Genomic DNA, 16,983 nt, shown 5'->3' with positions numbered 1-16,983 from the left:
TGATATTTGTAAATATAATATGGAGTTGAGCATGAAAGGATGCATTAGATCACTAGAATTTATAATGTTATAACCATTGCTACAAAAAGCATTATTTTCGCTTACTTGTAGTTTCTAGTTTAAATCTTTCACTCCTACCCTTCCAATTCTTGGTTTCATTCAACTATCTTTTGAATTTTCATGGAAAAATATAACGTGACATGTCAAATATCTATTCCCATGTGTGACACGTTAAGCAATTTTTACATGGAGGGGGGCATATGCCCCCCTTTGGCACTAAGGAAGTTCCACCCTTAGCTAGTAGGGGAAACCAGGAGGTTACTAAGTATTCTGGTTAGAGAATTACATGGTTATCCCCAAATTACATCCTTTAACCTGGGGCATAAGGGGCTGTTTGGCTTGCGCCCACGCCAACCTTACCAATTCGGGGCTCGCCAAATATTTGGCAGACAAATTCGCCGCCCCCGTCTCGCCTGGAGTTGGCGTAGAAACCTGAACGGGAGCCAAAAAATTGGCGTACTTCCAAAAAAATGACGTCCATCCAAACACTAGCCAACGCACCTGGTCAACGCCAATAATTTGGCGCGGGAGCTCTCGGGTGTGAACCAAACAGCCTCTAGATATCTTGGATTCATCCATTTGTGATGATGAAAAGTCCACCTACATCTTATGTGGTATGTGGTCGGTGTGGAATGCACGTAATGCTCGCTTACATGGTGAATCATCAACTAATTTAACTCAAGCATGTAGATGGGCATATGATATTACTGCAGATCTTATTCAAACTGCTACAGCAGCCAGATCATGTAGTAAAGTAAAATCACAAGCTCATTGGCAACGACCACATCAAGGATGTTATAAATTTAATGTTGATGCATCTTATAATGCAGATGATATGAATGGAATATCTGGAGTTATTATAAGAGACGATCAGGGGCATATAGTTGCAGCAAGTAGCATATGACATGATTTTGTTCCTGATATACTGACAGCTGAGGCACTTGCTTGCAGAGATGGAGTACAACTGATGAAAACCTGGGGCATAAAGCAAGCCATACTGGAAACAGATTCGATGGAGTTCACTTCACTTTGGAGGATGAAACATCAGCGGTCTAAAATACTTGCCATTATAAAACAAATCCAGGAGCTAACGGAAAGTTGCAACTACTTTGATGTTCGTCATGTTAAAAGGGAAGCAAATGAAACTGCCCATAAATTAGCTAAACTGGCTTCTTGTAATAATCCGGAGTGTGCCTAGGATAGCCAGGTGCCGGAATGTATCCAACGCTGTAATCAGAAGGACCGTAATCCTGCACTGGATGAATGAAGCTTTTGGCTGATTCTAAAAAAAAAGTGTTCTGGTCAGAGAATTGTTAATCGAAGCAATGAGTGTTTTGCTAAAAGCAGCACCACCAACATGTTGGTTCTTTAATTCTGCTAAGGATTTGTGCTGTGTACGGGCTAGGACATGCCGCGAAACAAAGCAACTCGGCAGGTTCATAGACAAATAATTGTAGTGTGTATCTAACTATCTATCAGGTGTGTCTTGAACCTCACACCTCAAGCCTGGACTAGACATTCTTTTCGGAAAGGGTTGGGGTGGGAGGCCTACATGTTCTTCTCGAAATGCTCTTTTCTTCTTCTTTGATGAAATCTGAAAAGGTCGGGGGATAACCACTGATTATTGCAGATAGGTATACGTTTAGTGCATTGGGATCGCAGCTGTCATACCTAATCTCACTAATAGGAGAGGGCCCAGCATTTTAGAAATTTGGGTTAACCCCCAAGGCAAATGCGTCCTCTTTCCGGCCAAAAACCCAGTGACACTTGAATTCGGGCAAAAATTCAAACATTGTTTATTTACTTTTGTAAGTGCATGGCAAATATTGGTTGTACTGGGCCCCACTCTCTGGCAGTGGTAGGTTCTACCCTGAAAGGGCCCGTACATCTAACGTAGGAGATGGATCATTCACTGACGCCCGCCCTACGTGTGGTACAAAGTACGCTGTACTGAGCCACCGTCTACTCGTATCCGTCTGGCCAGGAGGAGGACCAGACAAATACAGTACACGTACAAGCAGCAATCACCATGTGAGCACGTACGTTCTCACGTATACCCGTAGAGATGGCCATGTGATCATGTACAGTACTGTATCAACTTATTACTGCTGCTGCTGCTGCTCGCTAGTGCTTATTTGGCGGTTTTCTTCCAGCGTGAACCATCACTGACTACTGTTACCAAACAAACCACTGTGGCTGACGTTGCATACACATCAACGATGTTAATGGAGAGAATAACCAACATTGTTCTTCATAATTATCTTCACAAGATGTGAGGAGGTCCACTAACAATGAAATAAACATGGAAAGAAAACCAGCAGAGCCAGTTCAAAATAAGAAGAGAAAAAACAGAGCCATGTACACCAAATTCACACGCATTTTGCACATTTATCGACAAGTTGGACAAACCATTTGTCCTGACCGCAGTTTCGCGCGTGAACTGTGGGCACTCGGTCAGTTCATCGCGCCAGGTACGCTTCAGATTCACAACCAACCACATCCAGAGAAGAGAAGAGAACCCCATCACATATTCACATGCAGCACACGAAGGATGATGGCTCCGTTGGGAGGACAGAAAGGAACAATCAACAGATAGACACCCTTGCTTCCTTATTTGCCCAATCAAATACTGTACAGAGAGGTTTTGCTGCATTGCATCCTGGAATCAGAGCGCCTAGATCCGGCTCGAGTCCCTCCCGAATATGAACCTCCGGGTCCAGTCGGATACCACCAGGACCCGAGTGCGCCAGCTCACCTGCTTGCTGCTCATTCATGCATGGAAAGGGATGATCTCAGTTTTTGCGGCTAAACGACTCAGGGAGAAGATAAGGTGGATAAGGTGGTTCCATGGTTTCTTCCTTCGGACAGAGTGGTGGATAGTGATGGTGATGGGTCAGTCATGGTTCTTACCTTGCGTAAATGGAGTACCAGAGCCACTGGGTGCTGTGGCCCATGGAGACCCAGTCGCCCGGGAGCTCTGCCGCGGCTTGCTCCCCGCCCAAGGGCGCGAATTGCCCAAGATGCTTGTACCTTGAATGCCAGGGCAAAAGATGAGCAAGTGTATAAGATAATGACGCAAGAGCTGATGATCAAAATGAAGCTAGCCACAACTCCCTCCCAGTATTCCCACTGGGAAAGTTTGTGAAGAAAGAGTCTGGCACTGCTCTAGTAATGAATCAAACCTAGGTTGCAAGCCAAAGGATAACCATATAGCAACTGAAGCATGTTCTTCCTAGAAAGGTGCCATGGAGATAATAGGTGTAAGTATGGTAACCAGAAACCGAGAGGGTTTTAGGTAACCATATTGCTAATTTCCTAATTGTTGAATGCTGCATAATTGAAAGAGCAACTGTACATATTTAACAGTGTTTATTAAGCAATTTTAGGTACAGACCACTCCTATCCAAGTAGGTGTTACTGACAGCAATTGATTACTACCTAGAGTCATGATGTGTCCCCAAAGCTGTGCAAAGTTTTAAGTACAGGTTATGCCTTTCAGGCCTAAAAGAAGATGTGAGTATGAGGGTACAAGTACAGCTGTAACGGAAAGCTAAATACCGGAATGGGCGGAAATTGTGATGCCCTTCCCCTGACCCCGTCAGGCGCAACGGACCTTCTGGATGCTCTACGCAGTGATCCTTTTTGTTAAAGCAGTCAGCAAGATAATACCCTTGTTGCGCAGCAACCTGGCAAATATCAGAGAAACAATGAGGGAGTATCCGCACAAACACAAATGGGTTGTTCACGGATCAAAACATTATCTATTCTAAAATATCATCAACCCATGTATTCTCTGGAAATAGAGACAACCTGAGCAGTCGCCGGAACAGTTTTAACTTGGGAGTCGACATGAGACAGAGCTTTTTTGAACTCCTCTATGTTAACCACCATCGACTCCTTGTTGGAATCACCTACGCCACCTTTTATCAAATCAGCAATGTCAACCATGTGCATACTTTTCATATACAGTTCTACTTGAGGGTATCTTATACAAATATCTTCTAGAACATCGTTTATTTCTTTCAGTGTCAAGGTGCCAGAGTTATCCTTGTCTGCTACTTTAAATATTGTTGAAATGTCCTCCTGAAAGAAACAAAAGCAAACGAGTCAGAAGGAGGATGAAACATGCACTGGACTTTGCTAACTTAGATGTTCAGTGTGCTTGTTTATTCAGCGTGATAAACTTTGTTATACTTACACGGAGGAAACTGGAACATACACGCATACCAATAGAATGACTAATTTGACACCGATGACAGATCTACCAAGAAACCATAACAGTGCAGTGATAATTCTGAGGTGCGGTGTGTGTAGCTGTTCCTATGATATCTCCGCCTAGGAAGTTCGAAAACGCAAAGAGGGTGCAAAAATATTTATGAAATGCTTTACATATACCATTATTTTCCTTTGACTTATTGAAGAACAGTCACCAATTGCATAGACACTATCACACTCAGGAACTCTTAACCATTCATTAGTTGCCAAGGCACGTCGTTTGCCCTGTTGAAAGAGAGAACATTTGCATTCATCAACAAAATGTTAGAAGTTAAGCATAACTCGGTAACCTGAACACACGACTTTGATTCAGATTTAACAACCTGACCAACTTGACTCATGAAGTCTGTAATGACGGGGCGAGTACCAATGCCAGCAGACCAAACAGCCATCCCATACGGCACCAATGTTTCTACACCAGATGATTTGCACTTCACTGTAATTGAATCATCGGAGACCTTTATCACTCTGAATCCTGTACTCAACTCGATGCCATCTCTTTGGAACTTTGATTCAGCAAACACAGCTATCCTTTGGTCAAACCTACATGAATGAAATAGATATATATCATCTCACAGTAAACATGGAGAAAAGGGAAGATCTACTGAAGCTACAAACAAAGGCATGTATATTGAACCAGTGGGCAATTTTTTTCTCTTGACAAATCAACAAAACGTCCAATTCCCCAATAAAATCGCAATGTCTACAGTAAGCGTGATAATTTCATAGCAGTTAGGAACATTCATTTTTAAAAGAAAAGGAAGGGGGGAATAACACGGAAGAAACCGCCACAATCCAAAAACTACTAACAACATTTGGTAAGAATTAATCTTACACTGGCATTGCTTGGGGGTAAGGTGGTTTTGGTCTATCATCTACCCTGGAATCAGTGACTGGGATATATTTTCCACTTCTAGTGACTAAATTGTTTTCCTAAACATGGAAAATATCCCCAATTGTTATTCACTTTTTCCTGAGAGTATTTGAGAATTATCCAGGAGAAGATTAGCTGGGGAGCTCACTACTTGCAGCATGCAACTTCCAGTCTGCTGGATGTGAACCAGCCGTACAATCCTCATTATCTGGGAAGGAAGACTGACATACCGATACATTAATTCCCCTGGAGGCTTTTTATGCATACCAAAACATATTCTTAGCGATGAGAGCCTGACATATTCTTAGCAATGGAAGTGAATCATGGCTATTACTGCAGGATTGTTCGACCCTCATTATATGGTAATTTAGTGCCGACTTACGTATTCAATATATGTTCTCCTGATTGAATAATTGTTATCTTCACAAATTGTTCAATTGCAGGATATAGCTTCACCAGATCTTCGACAAGAAAATCATGCAACTCCGCAGCAAATTCAACCCCAGTAGGTCCACCACCAATAATCACAAAGTGAAGGATCTTCCTTTTCTCCTCTTCGCTGATGTTAGGAATTGACGCCCTTTCAAAGCAGTCTATCACACTCTTCCGAATCTTTTGGGCATCCTCCACTTCCTGGCTTTTACAACGTGAGGCTGTAAGTACAAGATATGGCTAACAGTCCCATGACCATGAATGTAAATTTCCTAATACTTTACAGTACAATATATCTGAAGATGTTGCAGAACATTACACAGAATAACTTACATCTCAGGACTGAAACATGAGAAAAAGCAGAACAGTAAAGACACACACAATGCTGCACAGGATTTTACCTTCAGAAAGTGGCAATGCTCCATCACACCAGGAGTGTTAAATGTATTGACAGTAGCCCCAAGAGCGACGACCAAGTAATCATAATCAACCATGAAATCGCCATTCCCATCCAAATTGGTACCAACAGCAGAGCGGCAGTGGACGGCTTTCTTCGTCGGATCGATTTTGAAGCACTCTGCTTCATAATACGCGACATCTTTCCCCTTCTGCAAAAAAGAAGAGCGAGAGAGGCAGCCACTGTGTTACTCCACAGCTCTGCATAACACCAACCACAAGAGCATCAGTTCAGCAGCCACGGTGTTACCTTCTCGAACATCCTCCGTATCGGCTCGACGACGCTGCGCGCCTCCACGGTGCCGCAGGTGACGCTGGGCAGCAGGGGCGTGAACGCGAAGTAGTTGCGGGGCGAGATGACCTTCACCTCGTAGCGGGAGGAGTCGAGGTTCTTGAGGAAGGAGGTGCCGGCCCAGCCGGTGCCGAGCACCACCACCTTCTTCTTCCTGGGCGGTGGCTCCGGAGCCTCCTCCGCCCTGGCGGAGTCGGCATAGGCCACAATGCCTCCGCCGCTGCAAAGCCAGTGAAGAAAATCTCTGAGGCTCGCAAATGCGGCCAGCCACCTCGATCCGGAAGAACAGTGGTGGATTTTGGGGACAAAAATTCAGACAAAAAGGGACTGTTCATGAAGTACAGGGGATGGTGTCTGTTCATGGAGTAGTACATCGGACGGATGGATGGATGTCCACTCCATGAACATCACCTCCCTGTTGACCAAGACTATCTAGATTCTAGAGTGCTAGACCAAGGACGCAGCTACGAGAAAGAACAAAAAGAGAGAGGGTAAAGCAGACAAAAGGGGCGGCGAGGAACAGTGGATCACCATCATCACGCAACGAAAGGGGAAAAGAAATGGAAGAACTTTAGAGGGGGACATGGGGGATCGGGGGTGGGGGACGCACCTGGCGGCCGTGAGGAGAAGCGCCGCGGTGGAGACGCCGGCGGAGGAGGGGCGCCGGATGTCCTCCAGGAACCTGGCGGCAGCGCGAGAGGCGAAGAAGGAGAAGCCCATCCTGCTTCCTCCGCTGCCCCAGACCTCTCAGCTCAGCCTCACTGCTAAATCCAAATCAGGCTGATCAGGTCAGGTACTAGTGCAGTACTATAGTCTATAGATAGGTAAAAGATTGAAGGGTGTGGCTAGGTCTCAGTCGGATTTAACCACAACCAGTCAAGTGATATAACATACAAGAAAAATAAGAAAAAAGATCCAGTCAAGTGATATAACATGCAAAAAAGAAAACTAAAATAAAAATTTGCACGGATTTAAACGTAAGGTCTCACGGATATAGAATCGACTGAAACTTAACGAAGCAGGACTGGAGATCGAAAGCGATGTGGAGGGCAACAGACCAACTGCCTACCTGCTCTGCTCTTTACCTGGCCGCTGGGCAATGGCAATGCTCACCGGTCTTTGCACAAATCAAATGATTATCAACCTCCACACTCTGGGGATAAGATCTGATTGATCGATTCCTTGGTAACTTCGTCTGGATCTGATCTGGTGCACATGCGCTGACCCACACCAGCACACCACCGCCGGTGACCACTGCATCATGTTTCTTTCTCTATCTTTATTCATACACGATCACCACACCAGCAAGGCACCACTGATGATGGTTAATTAGATCTTGAGTGGTTTGACCTGACATAATAAGCAAGCAAAAGTAACATGCTTAGCACATCCCCCCTAAAAAAGACATGCTTACCACTTGATGCTGCCACTAGCTACAAATTCTGCCGTGGTCAGATGTTTATGAAAATACGTACACAAGTGGCAGGCTATGCTGAACTTATTTACAGTGACAGCCCATGTACAGAGGGACACAAGTTCAGATCTTTTCAGATGCAGAGAATGACAGGCAAGTCGACATCTGACAATAGATATATATACAAGAAGAATTTGGCCTAAAAGGTACAGTTTCCAGGATTCATTCCTGTTGAACCACATACTGTTGTACTACATGGTTTAGTTTTTCTCATGCCTAAAAGGGAGTAAACTCTTAAAAGCAGTAATGAAGATGCTAGGACAATGCACAAGGAAAAAGTGGGAAAACATAACACTGTAAACTGTTGCTGATCTTCCAGCTGATCACTGCAATGCTGTACTAAATGAAGATTGTTGAGAGCAACAAAAAAAAAAGAAAAAAAAGCATAGCAAGTCTCAAGTCTCAACCTACTACACTATATTCATACGGCCTTGTTCCCCAGCTATTGCACTGAATTATGACCAGTTCGTTCCAGGCAAAACACCAATAAGGCAACAATGTTGATTAATAAGAAACTGGATCAAAAAGATCTTCGTCAATTACAGAACTGAACACCCAGCCTATCTTGCAAAATCTGAGGGGTAAAGGTCTGGTGCCTTGGTAACTTCCTTTGGATCTGGTGCACAGGCTCTGACCCACAACAGCACACAACCAACCAACACCGACAACTCCACTATGTTGCGTATTTATACATGATGACCACACCAGCAAGGCACCAAATGATGGTTATTTAGAGACGCTTGGCCTGACGCACAACATAGGTAGGCAAACATGACATGGCCTGATGCTGTCACCAGCCACAAATTCTTCCGTCACACCGGTGACAGGCTCAACTGAATTTACAGTACAAGACATGCTACAAAGAACTTGTCCTGCAGTCATATGTTCGAGGATTTTACACAAGTGGCAGGCTAAACTGAGTTTCCAGTAGAGCACACGTAGAAAGTGACACATATTCAGAATTTCAGATTCAGACAAGTGACAGACAAGTCAACATCTGATCAAACATATCAGCAGTACATAATTTGGCACCAACTACCAAAATTAGGGTACAGTTCCCAGGATTCATGCCTGTGGAAATTCCATATTACTGTACATGTTTTAGATTTTCTACTGGCACCAGCAAAATAACTTTTAATCGGCAATGAAGATGGGCAATACTGACAGTAATACATAAGGAGAACTGAAAAATAGATAAAATTGCACCACTCGTTGTTGTACCAGCTGATTAAAGTACTGCTGTACTAAATGCAAATTGAACAGCAGAGATAGAGCACAATAAGTCTCAGCCTTCTAAATTGTTTTTGTAAGACTTTCTTGTCCACCAACAAGGCAACAGGCTAGTGTAGACACTGGGTAATCATGATATTTTTTATAAGAGTCTTAAAGAGTTAACCCGCAAAATAGAAGGCACAGACGACATACTCCATGATCCTTCATGGACTGCAGAACATAGCATCCCGCCTACCTTGCAGATTAGCTTGTTCTTTGTCTTACCTAATGATTGCCAGTTTCTGATATTTCACATTATCCGATCATAACTCCACGACAACAAAAAATCAGTAAATCTTGACGAAAGCCTCTTGCAACGGCTGGATTGCACTATCATCAGGCTCGCCGAGAACTATGTGAGCATTTGGTGAGGCCTTTCTGAGAGACCATAGTGTTTTCTTTCAAGAAAATGGCAAGTATTCGTATGTTCCTTCTGGAGCTCTTCTAGGTGATTAATCTTGAGAGTAAATAGTGTCAGTTGCTTGAGACTAGTAGACCTTTTCACCACAAGGCTTACAGCTGCATCTCATTGTCGCGCCCCATGAAATTCATCATATTGAGCAACATAAAGTTCTCAAAGCCATCGTGATCCTCTAGTGTCTCTCCCTCTGATTGCCCTCTATCAAATAGCTCTTCCATTGACCCCTGTTCCTCTAACCCCTGTTTCTGTAATTGCTTTTCCTCAGGAGGCTCCCCCCCTGACAACTCCTCTAGTTCATTTCCCTCTGACAGCTCCCTCTAGTTCATCTCCCTCTGTCAGCTCTTCCTCTAGCTCATCTTCCTCCAGAGCATCTGCGCTCTTCCTCTAGCGTATCTTTCTCCAGTTCTGCTCCTTCTGACAAGTCTTCACCCAGCTCATCTTCCTCCGGTACCTCTTCCTATGATAACTCTTGCATTGACCCATTTTCCTCTGATTCTAGGTAGTACATAATTTGGCCTCAGCTAACACCATTAGGGTACAGTTTCCAGGATTGATGCCTGTTGAAACTCCATATAACTGTACATGTTTATGTTCTTCTCTTGATACCAGGAAAAGAACTTTAATCAGTAATAAAGATGGCAATAATGACAAATGAAAAACAAATGCAACACTCGTACCAACTGATTGAACTACTGCGGTACTAATGCGAATTGACGAGCACAAAGATAGAGCGTAACAAGTCTCAGCTTTCTACAGTGTTTTTGCAGGACTTTCTTATCCAACAACAAGGCAACAGGCCAATGTAGATACTGGGTAATCATGGTATTTTTTATAGTCTTAAGGATCTAAGGATATAAGGCCCAGACAACATACTCCATGATCCTTCATGGACTAGAGAACACAGCATCCTGCCTACCTTGCAGATTAGCTTGTTCTTTGTCTTACCTAATGGTTGCTAGTTTCTGATATTTCACATTATCCGATCATAACTCCACAACAACAAAAATCAGTAAATCTTGACTAAAGCCTCATGCAACGGCTGGACTGCACTATCATCAGGCTCGCTGAGAACTATCTGAGCATTTGGCGAGGCCCTTCTGAGAGAAAATAGTTTTCTTTCAAGCAAATGGGAAGTATTCATATGATCCTTGTGGAGCTCTTCTGGGTGATTAATCTTGGGAGTAAATAGTATCAGTTGCTTGAGACTAGTAGCCTTCTTCAACACAAGGCTTACTAGCTGCATCTCATTGTCGCGTCCCATGAAATTCATCATTTTGAGCAACATAAGGTTCTCAAAGACATCGCCGTGCTCTAGTGTCTCTTCCTCTGATTGCCCTCCATCAGATTGCTCTTCCATTGACCCCTGTTTCTGTGATTGCTTTTCCTCAGGTGGCTCTCCCCCTGACAACTCTTCCACTAGTTCATTTCCCTCTGAAAGCTCTTCCTCTAGTTCTTCTCCCTCTGACAACTCTTCCTCTATCTCATCTTCCTCCAGGGCATCTCCCTCTGACAGCTGTTCCTCTAGCCCATCTTTCTCTGTTGCTTCTCCTTCTGACAAGTCGTCATCCAGCTCACCTTCCCCATGTGCCTCTTGGTATGATAGCTCTCCCATTGATCCAAATTCCTCTGACTCTGATCCTGATGGTTCATCCTCTGGCTCATATGGATAATTGATTGTCGGAAGCTGCAAGGGGGTGTAGTAAGCATTCAAAATAAGTAAGAATGTCAAGCGCAAGCAACAATACAATGACTAATAACTGAATGCATTTGTCAAGGTCACAAGACAAAAAAATTTAACAGTTCATCAACAAAGGTTATCAGGCAATGGAATATATAACAGCTAGTGTTCACCTGCACAAATAGCCTCTCCAAACGAGGGCCACAGCATGCCACAAGGAAAGAGTAAATGTCGTTCATGTTGTTGATCTCCACTTCGAACATCAGTAGCTGAAGCTCTCTCAAATTCAGCAATTTGCATGGTGCAGCGCCTGTGGCAGCTAATCTGGCACGAGCTTTGGCAGACAGTCTCTGCAAAGCATAGCAATGAAGAAGGTTATCCGTAAGACAGTAAGTGAGTATTGGGATCAACCGGATGGCATGAAATGCAGAGAGCGACGAACCCGTAGGATACTGCTGCAGAGGGTAAGCACGGTGAGGTTGGACAGACTGGTTAGTAGTTGAAGCCAGTTTCTGCGCAGCTCGCAAGCGTGAGCCTCCTGTCCATAAAACCGGATTCTGGTGCCTGACAAGCGTCGCCGGCGGTTAGATGCTCCGAAGCAGATGTAAAGGTCAGCAAGACTAGTGATGGTGGCCGGGATGCTGTAGGCGGGCATGTAGGCACCGCTGTAGCGGAATGAGCGCAGACCGGATGCCTCATCGGCCAAAACAACGTCGGTGCACGGATCGCACTCTGCAACGGTGAGGCTACTCAGGTGCGCCCCGGCCGCCGCGACGCTGACGGAGTCGAGGCCTTCGCAGTAGCGCAAATCGAGGGTGTGGAGGAGGGGGCACGCGGCGACCAGGCTGCTGACTGTGTCGTCGGAGATGTGGACGCAGCGGAGGTGGATGACCTCGAGAGCGGTGAACCGGTGGGAGCGGGCGGAGAAGGAGTCGGGGAGGTCGACGCTGATGTAGCGGAACGAGAGGCGGGCGAGGTGGGGGTCACCCAGCGGGAGCCGGAACTTGTAGAAGCGGGCGAAGAAGTGGTGCACGCGGTGGACGTGCAGGTCCTCGACGGCGCAGGCGATGGCGAGGTCGAGGCAGCGGCGGAAGTGCTCGGCCTTGAACGCGCCGATGCCGAAGGAGAGGGCGAACCGCTGGAGGCGCCGCCACCCGCGCCGCTCTAGGGTTTCGAGGAGCGGGTGCGGGGAGTCGCCGATGCCGAGGCGGAAGTCGAGGGAGGAGGGCGCCGGCCAGCGGTGCGTCCAGAGGGAGCGCCACCGGGTGGAGAGCGCGCCCGTGCGGATGGCGGATTTGAGCGGGAGCAGGCAGAGGACGTGCAGCCGCAGCGCCTCCGGCAGCTCCGAGATGCGGTCCTCTGCCGCCTCCGCGCCTGCTTCTACTTCCTCGTCCTTCCGCCGCCGCCGCCATTCCTCCCGTTTACCGCCGACGGCTCACCGCTCCGTCGGACCTCCGGTTAACGCTCTCTTTGTTTTGGGCCAAAAACCTCCGATGGACCGGCCCAAAACACTTCCGCGGTAGGAGGAATTTAGCACATACTCCCTCCGTCCGAAAAAACTTGTTCCAAACTTATTTCTTAGATGGATGTATCTAGCACTAATTTGATACTAGATACATTCATTTAAAGGACAAATTTTCTCAAATGAAGGGAACTCAACTTTGTACTATTTTTAATACAAAGTTAGTAAAATGTTGGGTCATCTATTTTTCAAATGATGGGTTTGGGGATAATATATTTTTCAACAAAAAAACTAAAAACAAAAATGAAGTTTGTACCGCTAAAAAATAAAAATAAAAATGAAGTTTGTACCGCCAAAAAAAATGAAGTTTGTGGGGGCATATTTATGCATGAAAAATCAATGAGTTTTTTTTTTGCGGTGGAAAAAAAGCAATGAGTTTTTTGGAAGACGATATTCATCGAAATGAATTTACATTGGTGACAGGCTACAATGGATCTACAGTCCAACACATGTATAAAGGGTCCCTTCGGAAACATCCCATCCTATGATATAAAGGGGCGCATATTTTGAATCCATATATACGCGAGGATGACATGCACAAATTTGGAAAACACATGTATTAAAGGGGCTCATATTTAGAATCCATACAGAGAAAGACAGACAAATTAACATCTAACAAAAGATTTGCGTGGCATGTTTTCCAAGATTCCATGACGGTTGAACTCCATATTGTTGTGTGCGATTAATTCTTCTCTAGACTTCAGGGCAAGAGTAAAAAAAATTGCGGAAAAAACTTTCAATCTATTCATTTTCAATCATGGTAGTACAACGAACACTAGAAATAATAAAAATTACATCAAGATCCGTAGACCACCTAGTGACGATTACAAGCACTGAAGCGAGTCGAAGGCGCGCCGCTATCATCGCCCCTCCATCGCCGAAGTCGGGCAAACGTTGTTGTAGTAGACAGTCGGAAAGTCGTTGTGCTAAGGCCCCATAGAACCAACGCACCAAAACAGCAATTGCCGCAGATGAAGAGTGTAGATCAAAAGGATCCAGCCTGAAGACATACGAACGAAGACGAACGACAAAGAGATCCGAGCAAATCCACCAAAGATAGATCTGCCGGAGACACACCTCCACATGCCCACTGATGATGCTAGATGCATCACCGGAATGGGGGCTAAGCAGGACACAAACCCTAACAAAGCTCGAAAAAAGATCTAAAAACGGAGCCCTGCCACCGGCAAGAGCCGAGATCCACTCTATCTCCATGGCCCTAAGGCCACCGAAGACGGGACGGACCGGCACCGGCGCCGGCGGGAGGCAGAGAACCCTACCTTTTTGAAGGCGGCGGCTGGCTAGGAAGACCGTAGGGCAAGAGCAATTTAGTATCTGTAAGTGCATCTAGTGCCCCCCTAGTTGGTTTTGGAGTATTGACGACAAACCTAGTTGAGGGACTAATGTGTTTGTGAGAATTGCAGGATAACACAGGTAGAAGTCCCATTGATTCGGTTTTACTACCAGAGATGACCACTAAAACTGTATGAAGACATTGAAGTCAAAGGTGGTATATGAAGATATTCACATTGAAGACTATGACAAGAGAAGACACTATATGAAGCTTATGGAGCTCGAAGACTTAGATCTTTCGTAGTTCTTTTTCTTTTGTGTTGAGTCATAGGAACCAGCGTACTGTTAAGTGGGGTCCAAGAGAACTAGTCAGAATGACTGAAGTGATGCCTAAACCAAAAACCTATGTCTTCGAGTGAAGACTATGAGAGCGAATCTTGTCGAGAGTCGGACAAGTCAGCTTTGCTTGTAGCCCAAGTAAAGTTACCGTGTGAGTTTAAAATCTGACCCTTGGGACACGTGTCAGTTCCTTAGTGACCCAGGGTCATTTCGGACAAATCAGGTCGGGTTGCCAAGTGGCTATAAATAGCCCACCCTTACAACCATAAACGGTTGGCTGCTCAGATTGAAAGTACGGCTTTTGTCGTTTGAGCCAAGTTGATCCACGTGATCTATTCCTTAGCCGTGTGCGGTGCCCCCAGCCACCATATTCCTCGATAATACTGTAGCGGAGTTTAGGCGAAGCCCTGCTGCTGTAGTACATCAAGATCGTCACCACGCCGTCGTGCTGACGGAACTCTTCCCCGACACTTTGCTGGATCGGAGTCCGGGGATCGTCATCGAGCTGAACGTGTGCTCGAACTCGGAGGTGCCGTAGTTTCGGTGCTTGATCGGTTGGATCGTGAAGACGTACGACTACTTCCTCTACGTCGTGTCAGCGCTTCCGTAGTCGGTCTGCGTTGGGTACGTAGACAACACTCTCCCATCTCGTTGCTATGCATCACATGATCTTGCGTGTGCGTAGGAATTTTTTTGAAATTACTACGTTCCCCAACAGTCGGATGTGTGTCTCAGTTTAAATACTAGGCCCTAAAACTACAGTTGTCAGCAACTGGAACTGGTCCAACAAATCATTGTCTTCAACGAGTCACTGGTTTCATCCTTCCCTTATCTTTACTTACTGTTACTCCTTGTGAAGTCATTGTATGATTGCACTATCTTTTATCTTCACTGAGTGACTGCTGCTGTTTTTGGCTTCATAATACCTGATCCTTACTACATTGCTGCTATTAGTCATTGTGCTTTCACTTCCATTGAATACTTGACTATGGTTTGCTAGTGTAGTCTACCTTCCGCTGCATGGTAATAGGTTTATTTCTATCGTTTGTCTTCGAAACTTCCACGTTTTGAAGACTTTCATAAAAATCGCCTATTCACCCCCCCTCTAGTCGATATAACGCACTTTCAATTGGTATCAGAGCAAGGTACTCCCTTGTTCTGTGTGATTCGGTTTAACCACCTGGAGTTTTAGCTATGTCGACTGCAGGGATAATTAAAGTCTCCGCTGCGTGCCCCGTCTTCGATGGAACTGAATATCCCTACTGGAAGAATAAGATGCGCATGCATCTTGAAGCCATTGACGTCGACCTATGGTATGTCGTCAAGAACGGCGTTCCCAAGGCTGGAGAAGGTGTCACTGCTGCTGATGTCAAGAAGTTTGTTCAACTGGACTCTACTGCCAAGAATATCATCTTTGGCCATCTGACCAAAGGACAGTATGGCCGCGTGAGTGCTTTGGAAATATCTAAGCTAGTCTGGGACTAGCTCTCCAAGGTCAACGAAGGCGTCTCAACCCAGAGAGACTAGAGAATCAGTGTCCTTCGCAACCTCTTCAACCGCTTCAAGCGAAATGACAATGAGAATGTCCAGCACACATTTGACCGACTCACTGACATCACAAATGAGCTTCAAGCCCTCGGCGCCACTGAGATTACCAAACACGAAGTCGTCAAGACGCTGCTGAGATCACTTGATAGTTCGTTTGACATCCTGGCCCTGATGATTCAAGAACGTCCTGATTTCAAGACACTCGATCCGTCTGACATACTTGAGAGGCTCAACACACACGAGTTTCAGCTTTCTGAGAAAAGAGACATCTACGGTCTCAACTATGGGCGAACTCGTGCCTTGAAGGCAAAAGTTGTTTCCACATCTGAAGAAGAATCTGACATCAGTTCTGATGATCCTGAAGACATTGGAAAGGAGCTTGCTATGCTTGTGAAGAAGTTCCAAAAATTCACCAAGAAGAAAGGCTTCAGAAAGTCTTCACGATCAAGCTCAAGGAATGATGAAGCTTCTGCTCATGACTACAAGAAAAGATCATGCCACAAGTGCAAGAAACCTGGCCACTACATCTTTGAGTGTCCGCAGTGGGAAAATGAGAACAACAAGAAGAAGAAGAGCAAGGAGTATGACTCCGACGACAAGAAGAAGAATAAGAAATACTCAAAGTCTTCTTCCAAGTCTTCCTTCAAGTCTTCATCACACAAGAAGAGCTCATCTGGCAAGGCACGTGCGTTTGTTGGTAAGGAAATGGATTCAGAGGAGGAGTCTGCTTCTGAGGAGGCGGAGGTGGAGTCTGAGGAGGAGTCCGATTCTGGCATTGCGAGTCTGGCTACAGCATATGTTGCCAAGTCCATCTTCAACACCGAAGACAATGACTCCATCACCGACACCTATGCAAATGACAAAGACTACTCCACTCCTACCTATTGCTTCATGGCACGCGGTGCCAAGGTAAACACACGCACTACTCGCTATCAAACATTTAGTGACGATGACGCTGATTGTGGTTCCAAACCCAGCTACAAAACACTCGCTAAAATTGCAACTGAACAACAGAAAACCATGGAACACATTCAAAAACTGTTAGAC

General features: G+C 45.3%; 2 protein-coding genes across 2 annotated transcripts; both read right to left on the bottom strand.

Moving 5' to 3' along the window:
• Positions 1 to 2,286: 2,286 nt before the first annotated feature.
• Positions 2,287 to 7,476, bottom strand: LOC125524000 (external alternative NAD(P)H-ubiquinone oxidoreductase B1, mitochondrial-like). The gene is made up of 11 exons (XM_048689081.1): positions 7,459 to 7,476; positions 7,000 to 7,150; positions 6,348 to 6,609; positions 6,043 to 6,249; positions 5,592 to 5,842; positions 4,659 to 4,878; positions 4,456 to 4,560; positions 3,871 to 4,143; positions 3,619 to 3,746; positions 2,971 to 3,090; positions 2,287 to 2,822 (listed from the first exon to the last, which is right to left on the bottom strand). Exons 2-11 carry the CDS (start codon positions 7,107 to 7,109, stop codon positions 2,735 to 2,737), a joined length of 1,764 nt encoding a protein of 587 aa, XP_048545038.1. The 5' UTR covers positions 7,110 to 7,150; positions 7,459 to 7,476; the 3' UTR covers positions 2,287 to 2,734.
• Positions 7,477 to 9,134: 1,658 nt separating this feature from the next.
• On the bottom strand, positions 9,135 to 12,663 carry LOC125524001. Its single transcript, XM_048689082.1, has 4 exons — positions 11,677 to 12,663; positions 11,408 to 11,584; positions 10,502 to 11,240; positions 9,135 to 10,149 (listed from the first exon to the last, which is right to left on the bottom strand). The coding sequence occupies exons 1-3, from the start codon at positions 11,887 to 11,889 to the stop codon at positions 10,563 to 10,565; spliced, it is 1,068 nt and encodes a 355-aa protein (XP_048545039.1). The 5' UTR covers positions 11,890 to 12,663; the 3' UTR covers positions 9,135 to 10,149; positions 10,502 to 10,562.
• Positions 12,664 to 16,983: the final 4,320 nt, after the last annotated feature.

Source organism: Triticum urartu, chromosome 7, assembly GCF_003073215.2.
Source record: "Triticum urartu cultivar G1812 chromosome 7, Tu2.1, whole genome shotgun sequence".
In the NCBI taxonomy this organism is placed as follows: domain Eukaryota; kingdom Viridiplantae; phylum Streptophyta; class Magnoliopsida; order Poales; family Poaceae; genus Triticum; species Triticum urartu.
This window is presented reverse-complemented; position numbering and strand designations above follow the sequence as displayed.